This window comes from Stenella coeruleoalba (genome assembly GCF_951394435.1).
Source record: "Stenella coeruleoalba genome assembly, chromosome: 2".
Taxonomy (NCBI): Eukaryota; Metazoa; Chordata; class Mammalia; order Artiodactyla; family Delphinidae; genus Stenella; species Stenella coeruleoalba.
Window position 1 is genome coordinate 162,018,165 of NC_137147.1, and position 17,563 is coordinate 162,035,727.

Genomic DNA, 17,563 nt, shown 5'->3' on the forward strand with positions numbered 1-17,563 from the left:
TTCTGGCTTAGGTGTTAAAATTAGAGTCAGCTGCTCAGAAGTTGATCTTCTAACTCTGGCATCTCCAACAGTTATGAGAAAATTTGGGGGGCTGAGAATTCCTGCACAGTACCCTCCACAGTTGTGTTTATTATTTTTTTTAATGGGTTTGCCGGCTGGGGGATTTCCAACAAAATTCCTATATCCAGGGCAGCTGCCATGATTGACATCCCTCTAGAATTTTAATAATAGGCAGTCAATAAGAATGTTTTGACCTTCGTAATGAAAGTCAGGCTTGCAGGCCTATCTCTGATACCGTTTGCAGTCCCTTGATAACCACAGACAATTAACAGGGTGCCTTTTTTTTTTTTTTAACTTCAGAACCCCAGTTGACAGAATTGCGCATCAGAATCTTTTATGGGAAAGTAGAATCTTCGTTCTTGAGCAAAATCAAAGTGGGACTGGATTTGAAAGCCGGCTCATGAAGGATTTCTTTTTATTATGAGCTGTGTCAGTAGTAACTGAGGGGCAGTGATTAGTGAAAGGTCAGTCCTGCTGTGTCACCTTCCAGGCTCACATCCTAACCCACACCACGGGGCCAGGGAAGGCAGCCCGCACGATGAATCAGAGCACAGGTGCCAGGAACCTGCCGCGAGGAGCAGTGAGGAAGCTTCTTCCTTGCTTGATTCCGAAAAGATAGGGGAGCGCAGGCAAGGAGAACAGACTTGGGGCGTATTAGAATCGAGCACAGTTTGTTTTCACCAAGGACACCCTGAGTCAATGAAATGAACCCAGGATGTACAGAATAAAAGCCTGATTTCCTTATTTGTCACTATGAAAACTCCTTTTTTCTTTTTTTTTTTTCCCCTCCCACATGCATATCCTTGTGGGTTTTTTTCTTCCTTGTTTCATTTTGAATGGACCTGGAGACACTGGAACGAGCACACGCAGATTTCTGTTCCTGTATGTCCAGTTGTTGTCAGCCCAGCCTTTTGTGGCGGCCTCCAGGGTTAATATAACTTGTCTGATGGGACATACTCGCCTACAGCAAAAACAATGCTCAGTTACCCGTGGGGCTTTAAATCTGGTACCCCCAGCTTGTTCTATTGTAATAACACTTTTAGATTATTGTGGGAAAAAAATACATGTTAAAATAATAAGTAGTGAAACCATTCAGCAGAATGTTGACGAATACATTTGGGGAAGCTGGCCTTGGAGCTGAGCATCGCCTTGAACAGTTGATTTATTTTTAGTTCTGTGAAGGGGATTGGAGAGACAGCACTAAAATATTCAGAGAGTTTTCTACGTTTTAAAAAGAGAAAACCTTCCAGATTGCAAGCTCTGAAAGAAATGCTGAGATGTGTTGCATTTTCCGCCAGTGCAAGATTTGGTTTTCTTCTAATCGAAGGGACCCACCCAGATCCAGAATTAGAGTCTTTCCTTAGAGGAAGCCTCAGGCTCTCCCGTTCCCACAGTTGAATTATGCAAAGAAGGTCACTGGGTCCTGAAGCTATTGCCAGGCATGTTTTCTCGGGTGGACGGTGCGCCTTGTCACTCTTCGTTAGGCCACAGGCGCCCATGGCTCGCCAGGTCAGGTCAGGATGGTAGCATCTGCACGCCGTGTGCTCATTTAAAAATGGAGGGTATCTGGGAATCACCTGAGAAGGTGCATGGGGCAGATAGCTAATTTAAAGGTGGTCTGTGAATGCGCTTGGCTCTCCAAAATACCCCTTTCTCGAACCTTTGGCATTAAATTCAGCACCGAGGCTGCCCAAGCTGTGCATTCGAAGGCCGAGTGGCCCATTTTCCACTGTCACCTCGAGTAGTGAGGACCAAGGACATGGATGTCAGGGTTCTGTCTGCTTGGCCGTTTCTATAACAAGTATCCTTCATTCCTGTGGAGAATCAGGTCTCATCTTCCCAAGTGTTGGAAGCATCGTGGTTTGGGCTATTTTTTTCAACCAAGTGCTCTTGGCCCCCTGCTCTTTATCTTCTCCCAAGAGTAGGGCTTAACTTTTGTCAGCGCCAGTCACCTAAGCCAGTCTCAGAAAGTGGGTGGGTCATAGAGGCCCCTTCTTGGAGGACGTTTCCCCAGAGCACCGACTTGTGGGACGGAGGGCCCCTCTTCCGCATTCCCCTAAAAAGCCTCTCTTCCTTCCCCCGCTCCCTCACCTCTGAATCACCGATGCTCCGAGAGGGCGTGGCCTCAGCCCTCACTCCTCTAAGGGGCACTTGTGACTGTTTTGCGTGGATGAGTAAGTAAATTTATAAGTGTTGGATACAGTCCCAATGAAGCTTAAGTGAAATACCTGGTTTTTTAATTAAGAAATTTGACTTTAGCCTGATGTCTAAGCCACAGACCATTACACAACCTAACGACTGTATCTTCATGAATGAGTTGTCAGAGACTTGGGATCAGCGAGTTGGTACAGCGTCATACGTGTCACACAGCCCATGGTATTGACATACACGGTGGAAGCAACACGAAGGAGCCCGAGAGGTGGCTCATCCCAAAGCACCCCTGGGTGTACGATGCTGGTAAATTGAGTGAGATTGTGGCAAAGAGAGCGGGCATCTCCACAATGCAGATGCCACGTTCATGTCCTCCAGGGCCAGAGAATAAACTCCACGTGGAAAATTCGAGTACTGCAGCTGAGAGCACCATCACCAAAGAGTGAGATATCATTTCGGAAAACGAGCACTGTGCTGTGAACAGCTCTCAGAACAGAGTGGTCTGTCCTTCAGGAAATTGAGGTGTCTCACTAGAGTCTAAAATGTCTCATTTGAATGAGTAAACATTTTCCGTTTGAGGAGAAAATAAAAGAAAGCTGGAAAAAAACAGAAAAAAAAAAATTAGGAGGAGACAAGTTCCTAAGTACTTACATCAATAAAATTGAATGAGACATCAACTATACTTCTTTTTTCAAAAAAAACACCACCATTTTCCTTTCAAACTGAAAATAACTTCAGGCATGTTTTATGATTTTATAAAAGGGAACCTTTACTAAATCTGAAATTTAAAAAGCAGAAAATAGATTAGTAAGGATAAAATTTTTATAAGCTGACTGCATTTATGTGCATTCTTCAAGTCGATTGATTTCACTTTCCCTCTCATAACTTCTGATAAAAATGTGTCCATTTCTCACTCAACTGTCGTATTCCATGAATTTCTGAAATCTCAAAAACGTGGGGTCTGTGTTCAGGCCAAGGGTCTGGATTTTTCCTGAAGAAGAAGGAATTAAGGGGAAAGTGGCTTTCCGGTTTTCCACTTATTTATGACAACTGTCATCTCAAAAAAGCATCGTGTTAGCAAAACAAGGGCAGTATTGCACAAGTTTGTTTTTCACAGAGCTTCTTGAAATAATCATGGGGTTTATCCTCACAGCACAGCCAAGGACAAAACCACTACTTGTTACTACGTAACAGTTGGGAAAACTGAAGTACAAAAAGTTCGAATAAGTTCTGTGAGCCCAAGGACCAGGAAATGGTATTCTATGGGTTAGGATACAGAATTCCCAAATATCATCACGCTTTATGAGATAGGGACCGTTAGCATCCCGTTTTACAGGTGGGGCAACCGAGGCAGAGAGAAGTTAATTAACAAACTTGCCCAGAGTCACTAAGCTAATCAATGGCAGATCCACATTACAAACCGATCCAAACCCCGAGCTCCCTTTGGCCCCCAAGATGGTCACACAGCGCTCCGCGTCTCCACAGATCCAGGTATGTTCTGTCAGCATGAGCCTGGGTGACTGGTCTGCACAAAGGGTTGAAGAGGCCAAATAACAAACGACTCTGAGCCATCGATAAACAATGCAGGAGGACCCCCAAACTGCTCAAAAAGCAGCAATTGTGAGTCAGCCCCAGGAACACCTCCTCCTTTCGCTCTGGACAACATTCCAAATTTATTAAGAGGGGGTTGTTTTTTGTCAGGGGAAGTATTTTTCAAGGGTGAGGGGTTGTTAGTAAGAGATTACAGAGATTAAGAAGCGATGGCCAAAGAAGAGCATCTTGTGATAAACAAGGGAAAACTGCTTCCCTTAGACTTCTGATATTCAGGAAAGCTGGTAGTAATTCGCTTCCAGAATATCTGGCCTAAGTTTCCAAAGTCACAGTGAAATTATAGAGGGCACATATTTTCCCAGAACAACAACATCGCAACTACTTTACCTGTTGGAGATCCCCTCCCAGCAAAGGCGGGCTTGGAATGTCTGTGACGAGCGGAGAAGAGGGAAGAAGACTTCAGCAAAAACTGTGCATTGGAGGCTGAGAACCTCACGTCAGGGACACACTTGGGAGGTGTGCAAACTGGACCCACGAAGACCCCGAGTTCTTCCCACAGCCAAGCAGCCTCCTCAACCCACACTTCCTGCGAAAAGTGCTAACAGGCCTTCTGAGAATGTGCCATTACCACCCCCATCTGTCACTTTTTAACAGACCTGATTGGCAAGCGCTTGTAACAACTGACATCTGTTCTCGCTCATTGAAATGCAGATTTATGGTAATTGCTCCGAACAATAAGACAGAATTACCTAAGGTGAACATTAAATTAAATTTTCATGCTCTTCTCCTTATAAATAATTTTTTTTTTAATCTTAAGTTTCAAGTAGGCATAATGTGCATCTGTTTGGTACATAATTTCCTTGTTTGGAGAAGGGTTTTCTTTTCCCGAGTAATGAGTGAAAAGTTGAAGCCCTGTATTCCCCCAATTTTTTTTTTTTCTTTTTTTTTTAGCCCTCTCGATCTCGGCACACTGTCGGATTTCCTAAAACTCGTTTAAGTGTTTTGCATTTCTCGTCACCCAGATTGTTGCCCCTGGTTTGACGGGTGCCCATCCGAGCAGCGTGCTTTGTGAGGTTAAATGGGGGTGGTTTTCTTCTCAGAGAAGAGCTATTTGCCAAACCAGAATCAGCATCACACACCCACACACACCCCACGCCTCCCGTCCGGTGCCCTTTCAGGATCCTTGTGTGGGAGGAGCCGCGATGAGATGGGCTGGTGGGTGGAAAAGCAGAGGCGCTGTGGAAGGAACGGAGGAGGATGACAGGACAGGGTGTGCTCACAACAGAAACAGACGGAGAAACAACCAGAAATGTGAATTCAAAGTCAGCAGAGGCAGACACCCCCTTTCAGACAGCCTGGGGGGCCCAGGACTGGCCGGGCCCTGGTGGGTAACTCTGCCCGTCCAGGGGCTGAGTCTGCAGCAGCTGGAGGTCTGGAGAGATGGTGTTGTGGGTACCCGGAGAGCCTGGTACAGTTGAGGAGGTAGCGGATGAAGCTCAGGGTGTGTCCCCACGAAGCTTCCGAGCCGCTTTCCCAGCGTGGGACAGACGCCTTTCCCAGCAGCAGCGTGGCCCCCAAACCCCTTCCCTAAATGGGAGGGGAGGGGAGGGGCGGGGAGATGTCCACGCTACAGGTGAGGAGCCTCTGGCTCTGGGAACATCCGGGGCGGGAAGAGACAAAGCATCCGTCACGGAGGACGTGCGCTGCTGTCGGTGAAGAGTCCAGAGATTCTGCCCCACGAAAGTTGCCCAGGCTCTCACGGAACCCCAGATGCACCCCTGTGATGTGCCGATGTTAGCAGTGCTTAGAAGGCCCGGGAGTGGTGCAGGGGTGTCCTCCCGGGGACGGTTTCTTTCTGGGGGGATGGACTAGAGAATGGGCTTCGGGCCTCCACCTGGCCGGACAGAAGGACCCCGTGCAGGGAACAGGTGCCTCTGTGGCCCCATGGCCCACGTCCAGGCGCATCGAGACCCACGGGAGGTGGGCAGGCGCACCTGTCGAGTCCCCACGTGCGTGCTGCCCCCTAGTTTCCTAGCTCCAGCCTTGGCATGGGACCTGCCCTGGTGTCAGCCACCAGCTTACATGTTCTTGGAGACTCTCTAGTTGGTTTTGTTTTCTTTTGTTAGCTTGACTGTGTATAGGTTCTGAGGGGGAGAAAGAGCCATCTTCTTTCATCCTTTTCCTGCATTCTCTGCGCCATCACTCCCGAGCTCTGATCTCTTCTCGATTCCTCTTGTCGCCACCACCAACCCCAGGCCTCTTTGTTCGATGGTTTTCTACCAGGACTCACATGCATCACTTTTAGTCTATCTAGAGGCGTTGGAAGTCCTCCAGCTTCTTAGGATCTGCTGCCAGAAAAGTGCATCCATTATACACATGCTTTTTCATAAAACTTCAGGGAGCTCAGAGACACCCCCCCCCCCCATATCTCATCAGGGGAGAGCTCCAGGGAGGAGCCCCTGAGCTAAGTGACAACCAGGAGGGAAGCTGCCACGTGACCCGCTCAGTGTTCAGAAGAGGGTGTGGCCCACGGTTCCCCGAGGATGCGTGGGCCGGGGTCTGTAATGTCTCGATTCTGAGCATGGAGGGGAGAGGAAATGAGGGTAAGAAACTGAAGGGTTGATTGAGTTCAAGACAAGATCTAGTGCCTGGTTAGCTGGGTTCTTAGCTGCTGACGCAGATCACAGGTTCAGTTCCGGGCCCTCTGGGGCTCAGGTGCCCGGAAGCCAACCAGGGCCACCATTGTACACGCATCCTTGCACCCTGGGCTCCTGCTAACCAGGACCCACGTGTGCTCGTGCCAGGCAGCATCCCTCACCCACGGCCGTCCTCTGCTGAGATTTCATCAGAAGGAGCAAGGCCATGATGGGCAGGTGTCAGGAGCTGGTGGACATTTACATCTGATGTCCCGGCCCCTTTCCTGTGAAGCCCTGTGTGTGTCACCCCTTCCCTCCTCTCACTGCTTCCCCATGGCCCCCCACACTTCCCAGGTGGGAACCAAGAGGGACAGAGGCACAGGCGTGGGGAGGCTCGGGGGGCAGGGTGGGACCGAGAACCAGCCTCCCGTCCCCAGGGCTCTGACCTTCCATGTTCTCTGTGGCACGTGGGACTGCCAGAGTTGTTACAAATGCTAACTAAGCGTGGTTAGTGTGTCCGGCACGTGCTTTGTCTTTGGTGCCATTATCCTCATTACTGGGGGGTGATACTGTTGTGATTGTTATCCAGCTGATAAGAGTCTGCTCTGCCCTGGGAGTTGTTCTTTAGCTTCAAGTGTACGAAGCATTTACTCTCTTTACCCTCGAGGTCCGTTCAGTTTTACACCTACTTCACAGCCAAGAAATCCAAGAGGCAGACAGTTAATGGGCTCGAGGCCAGGGAGGCTGGCAGAGGGGAGGCCGAGCCCAATTGGAGCCCAGATGTCCTGGAGGCGGAGCCCGTGCTGCCTCCAGTAAACGGGGTCCTTGTCACTGTTGTCACCAGCAGGGAGAGCTGTGCCTTCCAGGCCCGAGGAACACAGGACAGGTCGAAGGGAGGAATGTCGGGGTCGGGGCTGGGAACAGGACTGCACCCAGAAAAGTGAGGAGGAGAGGAGGGGGGCCTCCCGGAGCCCACACGGAGGGCCACGAAGGGACAGACTAGGAGGACGGCCCGGCCTCTTCAGCTCTGCAGCCGCCCGGCGCTCCCCTGTCCTCTTCTCATCCCTGTCAGACCAGAGACACAAGAGGGAGGGGATGTGGGGATATATGTATATGTACAGCTGACTCACTTGCTTATAAGGCAGAAACTAACACACCATTGTAAAGCGATTATGCCCCAATAAGATGTTAAAAATAAAAAACAAACACCAAAGACGCATGAGAATGAGCTTCTGGATCCAGGCCTGTTTCCAGAAACGGACTGGATTGTCCCCAGTCCCTGATTCCCCTCCGTTCTGATCTCCAGCAGCCTCCTGGGGCGGGGAATGTCTTGTTTTCCCCACTTAATTCTGGGTGCGGCCCCGGCTCTGGCCTGTCGCGGCCATGTGGTAACGGTTGGCTGGCCGGGCGGCACCTGTGGGTCCTCCTGCTGCTTCTCTCCATCGAACGCTCCCCCTCCCTCCCGTGCCCCCCCATTCCTTCAGATGCTGGGGTCACCACGGCCTCTCCTTCCCAGCTTCATCTCTGCTTCCTTTGGTCTGTTTTCTCCCCCTCAGTGCAGTGCGGTGGTTGGACAGAGTTGGCCCTGCCCGGTGTGGCACCCCAGAGCCCGGCCTTGGCAGTGGAGGCGGGGAGGGGCTGAGCGGGGCAGCCCCCAGGGGTGAGGGGTAGAAGGGGGCACACAGGGAGAGGACGGCGGGACAGAGAGCCCAAGTGTGGCCGGCGGGAGTCTGGGACAGCACTGAGTGTCGTGGGTGAGATGAGGAAAATACACGGTCCTAATAAGTATTTGTAGAAGGGATTAATTAACAGTTGAGGGAAACAGTCAATATTTGAAGCTGTTGTAGATACTAAAGAACTAAGAACAGAGAAAAACCTTGTTTGGGTCTGTAGACAGCGCTCTTTTTTTTTTATAAATTTATTTTATTTTTGGCTGTGTTGGGTCTTCATTGCTGCGTGCAGGCTTTCTCTAGTTGCTGGTAGTGGGGGCTACTCTTCATTGCGGTGCACGGGCTTCTTAGTGCGGTGGCTTCTCTTGTTGTGGAGCACGGGCTCTAGGCACGCAGGCTTCAGTAGTTGTGGCACACGGGCTTTGTCGCTCCGCAGCATGTGCAATCTTCCCAGACCAGGGCTCAAACCCACGTCCCCTGCATTGGCAGGTGGATTCTTAACCACTGCGCCACCAGGGAAGCCCCAACAGTGCTCTTTACAGCGGCGTGGGAACATTTCATGCTGTGTGTTGCCCTGTTCATTCATCTTCCATGGATCCACCCATCACCTACTATGAGTGAAGGTAGCCGTGTGTGTGTGTGTGTGTGTGTGTGTGTGTGTGTGTGTGTGGACTTGAAAGCGAATAAGGCATCTCTGTCCTCAGGGAACTTAGTATCTAGTGGTGAAGGTCAGCAGTACGTACAAACGATGTGAAAGGAGGAGGTGGGGAACGCAGCAGGAGTTCGGAACAGCGATGGGGGAGTTTACAGGTAACATGCAGAACGTGCGCGTTCGACACAGACTGTCAGTCACCCTCCGCGGGAACGTGCCTCAGCCTCTGGAGGGTCTGTGAGGCTCTGACCCAGCTGAGCGGGCTGAGCTCCTTCCAGCCCCAGAATCGGGCCGTGGCTCCGCCAGGCAGGCCAGAGCAGGTGCCCTGGGGGACCCTCCGGCCCAGGCCGAGGAGGATGCTCAGCTGATCATTACCCGTTGCCAGATGTGCAGACTTCAATGTCGGTGCTAAACCCTCCTCTCGTCTGCACAGCCGTCTGTTGGTGACGGTGTCTGGTCGACTGCGTTACGTCCTTAGCACATTAGAGGGGCCGTGGCAGCCAGGCCGGTCCGTGCTGGTGCACCGCACACACACACACACACACACACCCGCCCAGCAGCATCACCCCAAGCACGGCCCCTGGTCATGCCAGCATGAGTGTGTTCAGCTGCTTTCAGGGGCTGCCCCCTGGGTAGGGGCGGGAGGGGGAGTGTCCAATGGGGTCTGCACTCAAGCCCTGTTCCCCCAGCTCCGTTTTCCTTAAGCAGACCTGAAAAATAGGCCCTGGGCTTTTTCCACTCCCAAGGTCTCATCAGAACCACCGTGTCTGACCCCTGACCTGAGGGGAGGAGAGAGCTTTGTTCCCAGCGTCCCCTGCTCGATGGAGCGGGGTCACGTTCACAGGATGCCCCCAGTGCTTTGTCCTGCTTCTCAAGCATCCCCAGGAACTACGTGGGTTTGAGAAACAGGTGCTGGCTTTTACCGTGAGCCACAGGACTGGGTACCTCCTGCAAGAAGGCAGAGTATCATTTTGAGCAAAATGAGGACCCGTTTTGCAGCATGGACTTGGGGAACTCTTTTCTGAGTAGAAATAAGTCCTGACTGAAGCAGCCAGGACGGAGGAGCAGGGTAAGTGGGCCTGGCAGCCGGGCTCTGAGCCAAGCTGAGACAGGGCTCCACATGGTGGCCGGGGGCTTCGCAGCTGTGTTGCTAGAACATTCTCTTGCCCCTCCATCCACCCCGCCGTCCCCACCCAGCACTGTTGTCAGACCACTGTCTCCGGTTATAGAGGTTATATCTGCTCAGCAGCCGTGCGTTGAGTACCCGGATTTGAGACATAAGAAGAAGGTAAAATTAAGCCGATGACTTCACTCCCGTGTCTTTCTGTGTAAAATTCCTCTGTATGAGGAGAGGACCATTGTTTCCTGCTTCTTGAATGTACGTGGGGGTAAAGGGAATCACGGAAGAAGACCTTGTGCAGAGAACCTGTGTATTGAGAAACAGAAGGAGGGGGAGAAAAGATACTAAAAGTGTACACGGCCCAGGCTCCAGGCCCGAGCCCCCCAGGGCCTGCCAGCACCCTCGTGACGGATCAGCCCCAGACCTCTCAGCTGAGTTTCCTTTCTCTGCCATTCACTTCTTAATTTTCGTTAGCCCTCGATTCATTCTAGCTAAAAAGTAGTTCCTCTTTCAGATACAAATACGTTTAACATGCAGACACAAACATTTTACAAATAAAGATATCACGGCCCTGCCACCTTTTTTCATTCTTTGATTCAGCAAATATTATTTGAGTTCCTGCCATGGACGCGATTTCAAGTTCACATTCAAAATAAACCTGGAGAGAGAAGTTCAGGGTCGATGATAATAGTAACAGCAACAATAGTTGCTGACATTTATTGGGGGCTTACATCATGCCAGTTATTATGCTGGGTAATTTTCATTCATCGAGTTATTTAATCTGCACAACCACCGCGTGAGGGAAGGTACAGTAACTGTCACCACTGACTCAGGAAACAGAGAGGTTAAGAACTTTGTGCAGAGTCACACAGCTAATAGAGCCAGGAAACTGAATCAGTGCAGCTTCAGAGCCATAAAACATCATTTCTTCTGTAATACCTCATACGTGTACCTGTCGAGTTTAGGGATGGAGAGTTTCCCCTGAAACTCCAGCTGTCCAAGCCCGGATCTCACAGTTTCTTGACAGCCACGAGGTGGAAGGCCCTGCTGTCCATGGTCCACGCAGAAACCTGTTGCTTATCTTGTCGGATGACCTGCGCAGCCTGGGAGGAGGCGTTAGGAAGAGGGTGCTGGGTTGGCACAGGCTGCGTGGTGACACACGAGTCCCCAGGGCAGCTGGGGCGAGTGTGCCATCCCGGAGCTCTCTGCCCATGTCCCCTGCCTTCTCTTTTTGGAAACGGGTGAAGTGGGCCTATTGCTAACGTTGCCTCTCTCTTCCCCCACCCCGCAGGCATGAATGCTTTACAGTTACAGAACCTGGCAACGCTGGCGGCGGCTGCAGCCGCAGCCCAGACCTCAGCCACTACCACCAATGCAAATCCTCTCTCCACCACGAGCAGCGCCCTAGGAGCCCTCACCAGTCCCGGTAAGGGGTCATCCTGCCTCTGGGAGACAGGACACAGGGGTCAGTGCCAAGTGCAGGGTGGACGCGTTCAGACCGAGCCGGACACCAGACTTAATTACCTCTTTAATTTCCTTTTTTGTTTGCCTGTTCTTAATTTATTTTTTTGTTGTTGAAGTATAGTTAATTTACAGTGTTAATGTCTGCTGTACAGCAGAGTGACTCAGTTATACACATATATACATTCTTTTTTATATTCTTTGCCATTATGGTTTATCCCAGGCTATTGAATGTAGTTGCCTGTGCTGTCCAGTAGGAGGACCTTGTTGCTTATCCATTCTGTATATAATAGTTTGCATTTGCTAATCCCAAACTCCCAGTCCATTCCTCCCCAGCTCCCCCATTGGCAACCACAAGTCTGTTCTCTCTATCTGTGAGTCTGTTTCATAGATAGGTTCATTTGTGTCATATTTTAGATTCTACGTATAGGTGATATCATGCATATTTGTCTCTTTCTGACTTACTTCACTTAGGATGATAGATAATGTCCAGGTCCATCCATGTTGCTGCAAATGGCGTTATTTCGTTCTTTTTTATGGCTGAGTAGCGTTCACCACCTCTTCTTTATCCATTCCTCTGTTGATGGACATTTAGGTTGTTTCCATGTCTTGGCTCTTGTAAATAGTGCTGCTGTGAACATAGGGGTGCATGTATCTTTTAAAGAAACAAAGTTTGAGCTTGTGTGTTTTTATCCTCCAAGGATAAAATGAGAAAAAAGGTTTTGCGAGGGAGTCTACCCTGCTATTGATTCTCGCACGTTCATTTTGTTTGAAAAATGTGCTGTCGCTTCAGTCCTCATGAGGTTTCCCCAAGATGAGGAAGTCTCTCAGGAATGCTCTTTTCTCCTGTTTTTTTTTGTTGTTGTGTTTTTGGTTTTGGTTTAGCAATTTAAGAATTCTCTGTTAAATCTCAAAATCCCGAATCATCTTCGTCATGATATTTCACACCAGCTCCATCCTTTACATTTGATTTTCAACACCGTGGCCTAGAGGGGACCATCTTTGTTGTTCCTTTGTGGTCCCATTCTGGGCCGTGTCATTTAAAGTGTTTTTTTTCTCCCCCCCCCCACCTTAGAAATTCTGTTGCCTTATTCAAAGGCAGATGCCGTTTTCTTTTTCATAGGAGCCAGACCTAATGTGGTTGCTTAGACACCGGGATTTGTTTTTTGAGAAGCGTTTTGCTGGCTTGCCTTCCTCTCTGTGTTTTCTGGGCCTTGGTGGAGATCTCACCTTCTCCTCTGGTACGTGGAGGAGCTGGCCTGAACAACGTACAAGCCCCCTCCTAACTGGAATCCCCAGGGCCCTCTATCGGCTGCTCCCAAAAGATGAGCTAACTGTCCAACACGCTCTTATGTCATAGTGTGGAGATTTCTTTCCGAAAAATGGAGAAGGAAAGCTACAGCACCTGGCGGACCAGCTTTGTTAAGGCTTCCAAGTTCAGGGAGCAGTGAAGCTGCCATAGCCCTTGATGTGTTTACAAAACATTGTGTTTCTAACACATTTCCTTCTGAGTACAGTTTTGAGGGAGGAACCTAAGAGATGTTTAGGAGAGGCTGGAAGTTGTATCCTCCACCTCATCTCAAAGCAACAGCACAAGGGACGTTGCCTTCATTCTTGAAATGTCTTCAAAAACGTACCGTGACTACATGTGGGCCTCATTTCATGCAACAGATAATATTCCTGAGACATCAGCTTTGTCGTTTTTTTCAAGATTAAGTTATAACTCTAATGCAAAACATAAACTGGTTATTTAAATCCTTTTTAAGACATACACATTTTTGACATGGTATATTCCCGCTTATGAAAATAATAGTGATTTTTTTTCTTAAAAACAAATTAAATATTTGATCTCGCTAATGTATCTGTTTTAGAAATCAGCTTGAAAAGTTTTTTAAATGAGAATTATCCTCTCCCTGTGAGGACTGTGAAAAGATGACATTAAACCAGCACAGACTCCGTACACCTGAAACTAACACAACATTGTAAATCAACTCTACTCCAATAAAAATTTAAAAACAGCACAGAGCATTGTACATGCATTTTATACATTTATACATGGATCTTCAGTCAGCAGCTGGTATTTTTAACTATATTTTGTTTGGAGTGAAACAACTAAACATCCCTCAAAATCTGAATGCTTTCTTAATTGTTCATACGAAAAGGAAGAAGATTGGCTTTGTTTTTTTTTTTTAAAGAGAAAGCAATATTGACTTTATTTTGGCAAAAGTCAATGATTGTAATGTTTCCAACCTTGGCTTTCAGCCTTGACTCCCTTGCATTTAGAGTAATCAGCAGAAACTCACCACATGGTTGGTAACAAGGTGGAGAAAAAAGAAAACTCTTTTTTCTGTGAAGACTTTCCCTTATATGGCGAGGAGCCAGAGTCCACCGTTTGGCCCATCAGCCCTTAAAGAGTTTACTATTGTAGTTAACACTGAAATTATTCTGCTGTTCCAGAAGTGACCATTCTCGTGATGGACATTTGGGTTAAGGATATGTGGCCTGTTGTTTGCTTGGCAAGGTTCATTCAACTTTACGAAAATATATTCTTCCTTTGTGATATCTGGGCATATGTATGTGCCCAGGACATTCCGGAGAATCAGAATTGATAACCCGAACGTCTTGTTCTCCTTTAAGAAGGCTCGTGGGTTTAAGAGCCAAGTGCAAAAGTGTCTGCCAGCTGATCAGTGTCGATATTATAATTGACAGTTAGTGCTTTGAGCGTCTGGATAGCCTTAGGTGCTGGCCTGGGACACTCCCCACCCCCGGGAGTCTCCCCGTCTGTTAGGGGGACTCGGACAATGCACAGTCGTGTGTGCCAGGCAAGCGCTGTGAGCAGAGAGACCGGGCAGAATAAGATGGAGGGAGTGCAAAGGGTTGAAGAAGCCTTGCCCCCTCTGGAAAGGTGGCGTTTGAGCAGAAACCTGAGGAAAGTGAAGGAAGCACCTAGATAATCCAGAGAAAGGGTGTCCGGGCAGAGGACAGAGCAAGCACGGGCTGTGAGGCAGGAGGAGGCCTGGCACGATCACAGCCTCACGTGGAAGGCGTGGTGCTGAGCGGGGGCAGAGGGAGAGGTGAGAGGTGAAGGGTGAGGGGTAAGAGAGAAGGTCCATGTACATGGATCCCTTCCATCCAGTATGGTCAGGAGCACAAATATGTAGTGACCTTCTTAAAGTGCAGGGCACTCAGAAGCCTAAGAAGAGAGCCAGAATATTTAAGGAACTTGAAACATGTCTGACCATTTTCAGCTTCTTCCTGAGACCTGAATGAAAGGGAAAATGTGTCCTGAGATGCATTTTCTTTCTTCCCACCTCGGCCAAGCGTCCTTCCCTCTGCCCTTAACATGGTGTCCAGCCCTTCTGGAAATTCTGCCAACGGAGGTGTCAGGGAGAGTGGTTTTTCTCTTCTCTGTTGAGGAATGCTTTGCATAAGAGCTGAGAGTATTTGATTAGAATGCTGAAGTGTAGCAGCAGAAACGATTTAAATCTACGTTTCAATTATTTTTCTTAAGTGTAACTAAAAAATATCTGGCGTTTAAGTGCAAGTAAATTATTTGTGTAATTTCCACCAGGGACTCTTTCAAAGTCACAGGAAAGGTGGTTAGTAAGAATTCATGACTCTCCACTTCATCAGAGCAATTTCCCAGGAAATAAAAGGGAAAGAAAGCTGGTCCCAAGGCCAATATGATTTTTTATTTTCTAAATAATGAAAAACAGGGCTTCCAGTTGAACCGTGAACCAGTCCATTCAAACTGTAATGTGAATCAAAGCTTCAGCCCACCCTCCTGCACAGGCCTTGTTTTTACCCTGTTTTTAAAGATAGATGTCTCTTATGCTTCAGACAAATCCATCTAGAAAGTAAAGGGACAACTCAGTCCTCAAAACTATTAATTTTTTTAATAATTGTAAATTTATCATTTCTGTTTTGCATACCCAGGAACAAGCTCCCTACAGCATCATTATAAATGATTTTAAACGGTCTGTGCTTTAAGACATAAAAAATTAAGCATTAATTAAAAAAAAAAATCCCCTTCAGCAATAAATAGGTTTCTTTGTCTCCTGGCCTTGAAATAAACATTAAAATCATCTCGGTTATTTCGGTGATGAAATGATTCAACCTTTGAGAACATTTCTCAAAGAAAGCAGAGTTAAAATTAAAACATAAAAAAAGAAAAATCATCTCAGTTGCCCATGATTAGAATAAGTGTTTCTTCCAATTATCAGATGGTAGGGAATAAAGTTAGAAATTAAATCATGAAAAAAAAAACCAGGTAAAGGCATATTATGCCTTTAATGAGTTTCTCTGAGGTCTTTTGAAGCCTAATTTAATCGTGTTTCTTGTCTTTCATTTTGATATGATAATTTTTCCTTTGTTTACTTCAGTCTCCTATTTAGTTAATTAATTCTTGGGTCATTTCTTCTTACCCGATTTTCAACCTGTTTTTGAGGCATGAGTCTCGATATTGGTATAAAGAGGCAAATTGTCTGTAAGGCATGTGGCTAGGTCTTAAAGAAAGATAATATCTGTCTTCTACCCAGCTTGTAGATTTGTTGCCTTTGCCTGGTAATTTTGAGAACTTGCGCAAGAGGGTTATCATTACCACACGCGAACATTTCTCTGGCATTTCCTGTCTGAAACATAATGTTGCATTCATGTACCACATTATTCCACTGACCTTCTTCTATTTTCTTTTTTCTTTTTTTTTTTTATAAAAGGATGTTTTAAAATTCTCCAAATGCTTCTGTAAGTGCACTCAGTCAAGTGAACACTTCAGGATAATAGATAATTTCTGTCGACAGTGGAAGGCATTTTAAAATGCTAGGGAGCATTTTTCCCTTCCTACCGTTGGCTTTTCACATAGTTTTCACTCTGAAGTCTAGGCAGTGTTTTTTCCCATCTTCAAGACACGGCCCGCCTCCTTGCAGGCTGTGAAGCTTCCTGTGGACTCTTTGAGGGGAACAGAGACCGGGGGTGTTTCCGTGGGATTCAGACCTTTCCCGGGCTCCTCACATAAGGAGGGCCAGCAAGTGGGCCCCTCCAGTGTCACCCACCGCTATCACCAGGCTGGCTGAGCTTTGGGGACCCGGAAGTTATCCTCCGAGTCATCCCAGAGCCCTTCAGTGTTACGAGAGGCTTTTGTCCCCCCACTAAGTGTCTCTGCACGTGTGTCACCCTAGAACTCGCATCGTGGGAAGAGATGGATTCACAGGCAGACCTAGCCCCCATTCTGGAGCCTTCTGCTAGGCAGGGCAAGTCCATGAAAATGAGTTGGGCCTGCACTGCCCTGTCCAAGCCGTCACATGCGGGGGCAGTAGTATCACGGTGGAGTCTGATGGGGCCAGGAGAGAGGCACAGACAGAGGGCGCTGGGGGAGGCCATCTCCCCAGGCTGCCGACTGATGCCACGACCTCGGGGAGTCTGAAGCCAACCTTCTTCCAGAAGCCTGTTGTTCCCACCGCCTCTCATCCCCTTTGAGACACCCTCCGCCTCTCACTGACCCAGGCTCAAGCCGGTGAAGTGACCTTTGCAGCCAGCCTCTGGTTCACTGTCATCCCATCAGTCACCGTGTCCAGTCGGTTCTCTCTCTGAAACATCTTTTTTCCTCTCCCATTGACACCCCCCCGGGTGAAGCTCCTTTTGTCCCATTAGTGCCGCCACCAGCTCCATCTTGCACACTGTTAACAAAGCCAACAGCGCGGTTCAGACACTTTCACACGGTTCACTGTGGTCTCAGCTAGAGCAGGACAAACTCCTTAGCATGGCCTTCAGGGAGCTCCCTGACCTGCCTCCATCCTTTCTCCCCAGAACTGCCGCGGCCCCCCAGCCCCCAGCAGCCTACCCTCCAGCAACATCGGGATTCTTCCTCCCCGAAACACACTGTCGGCCTTCTTGCCTTTGTTAAACCTACTGGCTGCTCTGCCTTGAATATCTTCTCTCCAATTTCCTCCTGTGAAAACCTCCTACATCACTCCTTTATTACAGTGTCAATGGTTGGGAAGATTCATGAGTAGGTCTAAAATCGGTGTTTTTAACGCACATTATAAAAAGTATAGTTTATACTGCTTTCCATAGATTAAGCAGCAGAAAAAAAAAAAAAAGGTTTCTAGTAATTAATAAAAATTGGTTTTAGTAGTCTCATACTTATCTCTTAAGAATCAGTGCAAATGTCATCTCCACCATGAAGCCTTCCGGAAAGAATTAATTGCTTCCACAGTGTATTTCTAATATAAATACGTACCTCATTCTAAACCTGGGTCACACG

The 17,563-nt window shown here is 48.1% G+C and overlaps 1 protein-coding gene across 16 annotated transcripts in view; it reads left to right on the plus strand.

The window, feature by feature from the left end:
• The window catches only part of CELF2 (CUGBP Elav-like family member 2), a 1,226,917-nt gene that overhangs the window by 1,168,380 nt on the left and 40,974 nt on the right, over nt 1–17,563 (plus strand). For all 16 annotated transcript variants that reach the window (XM_079914891.1, XM_079914887.1, XM_079914888.1 and 13 more), the window contains one exon: nt 11,132–11,266. In XM_079914891.1, the coding sequence (XP_079771017.1) occupies nt 11,132–11,266 (135 nt within the window). The remainder of the gene's footprint in view (nt 1–11,131; nt 11,267–17,563) is intronic.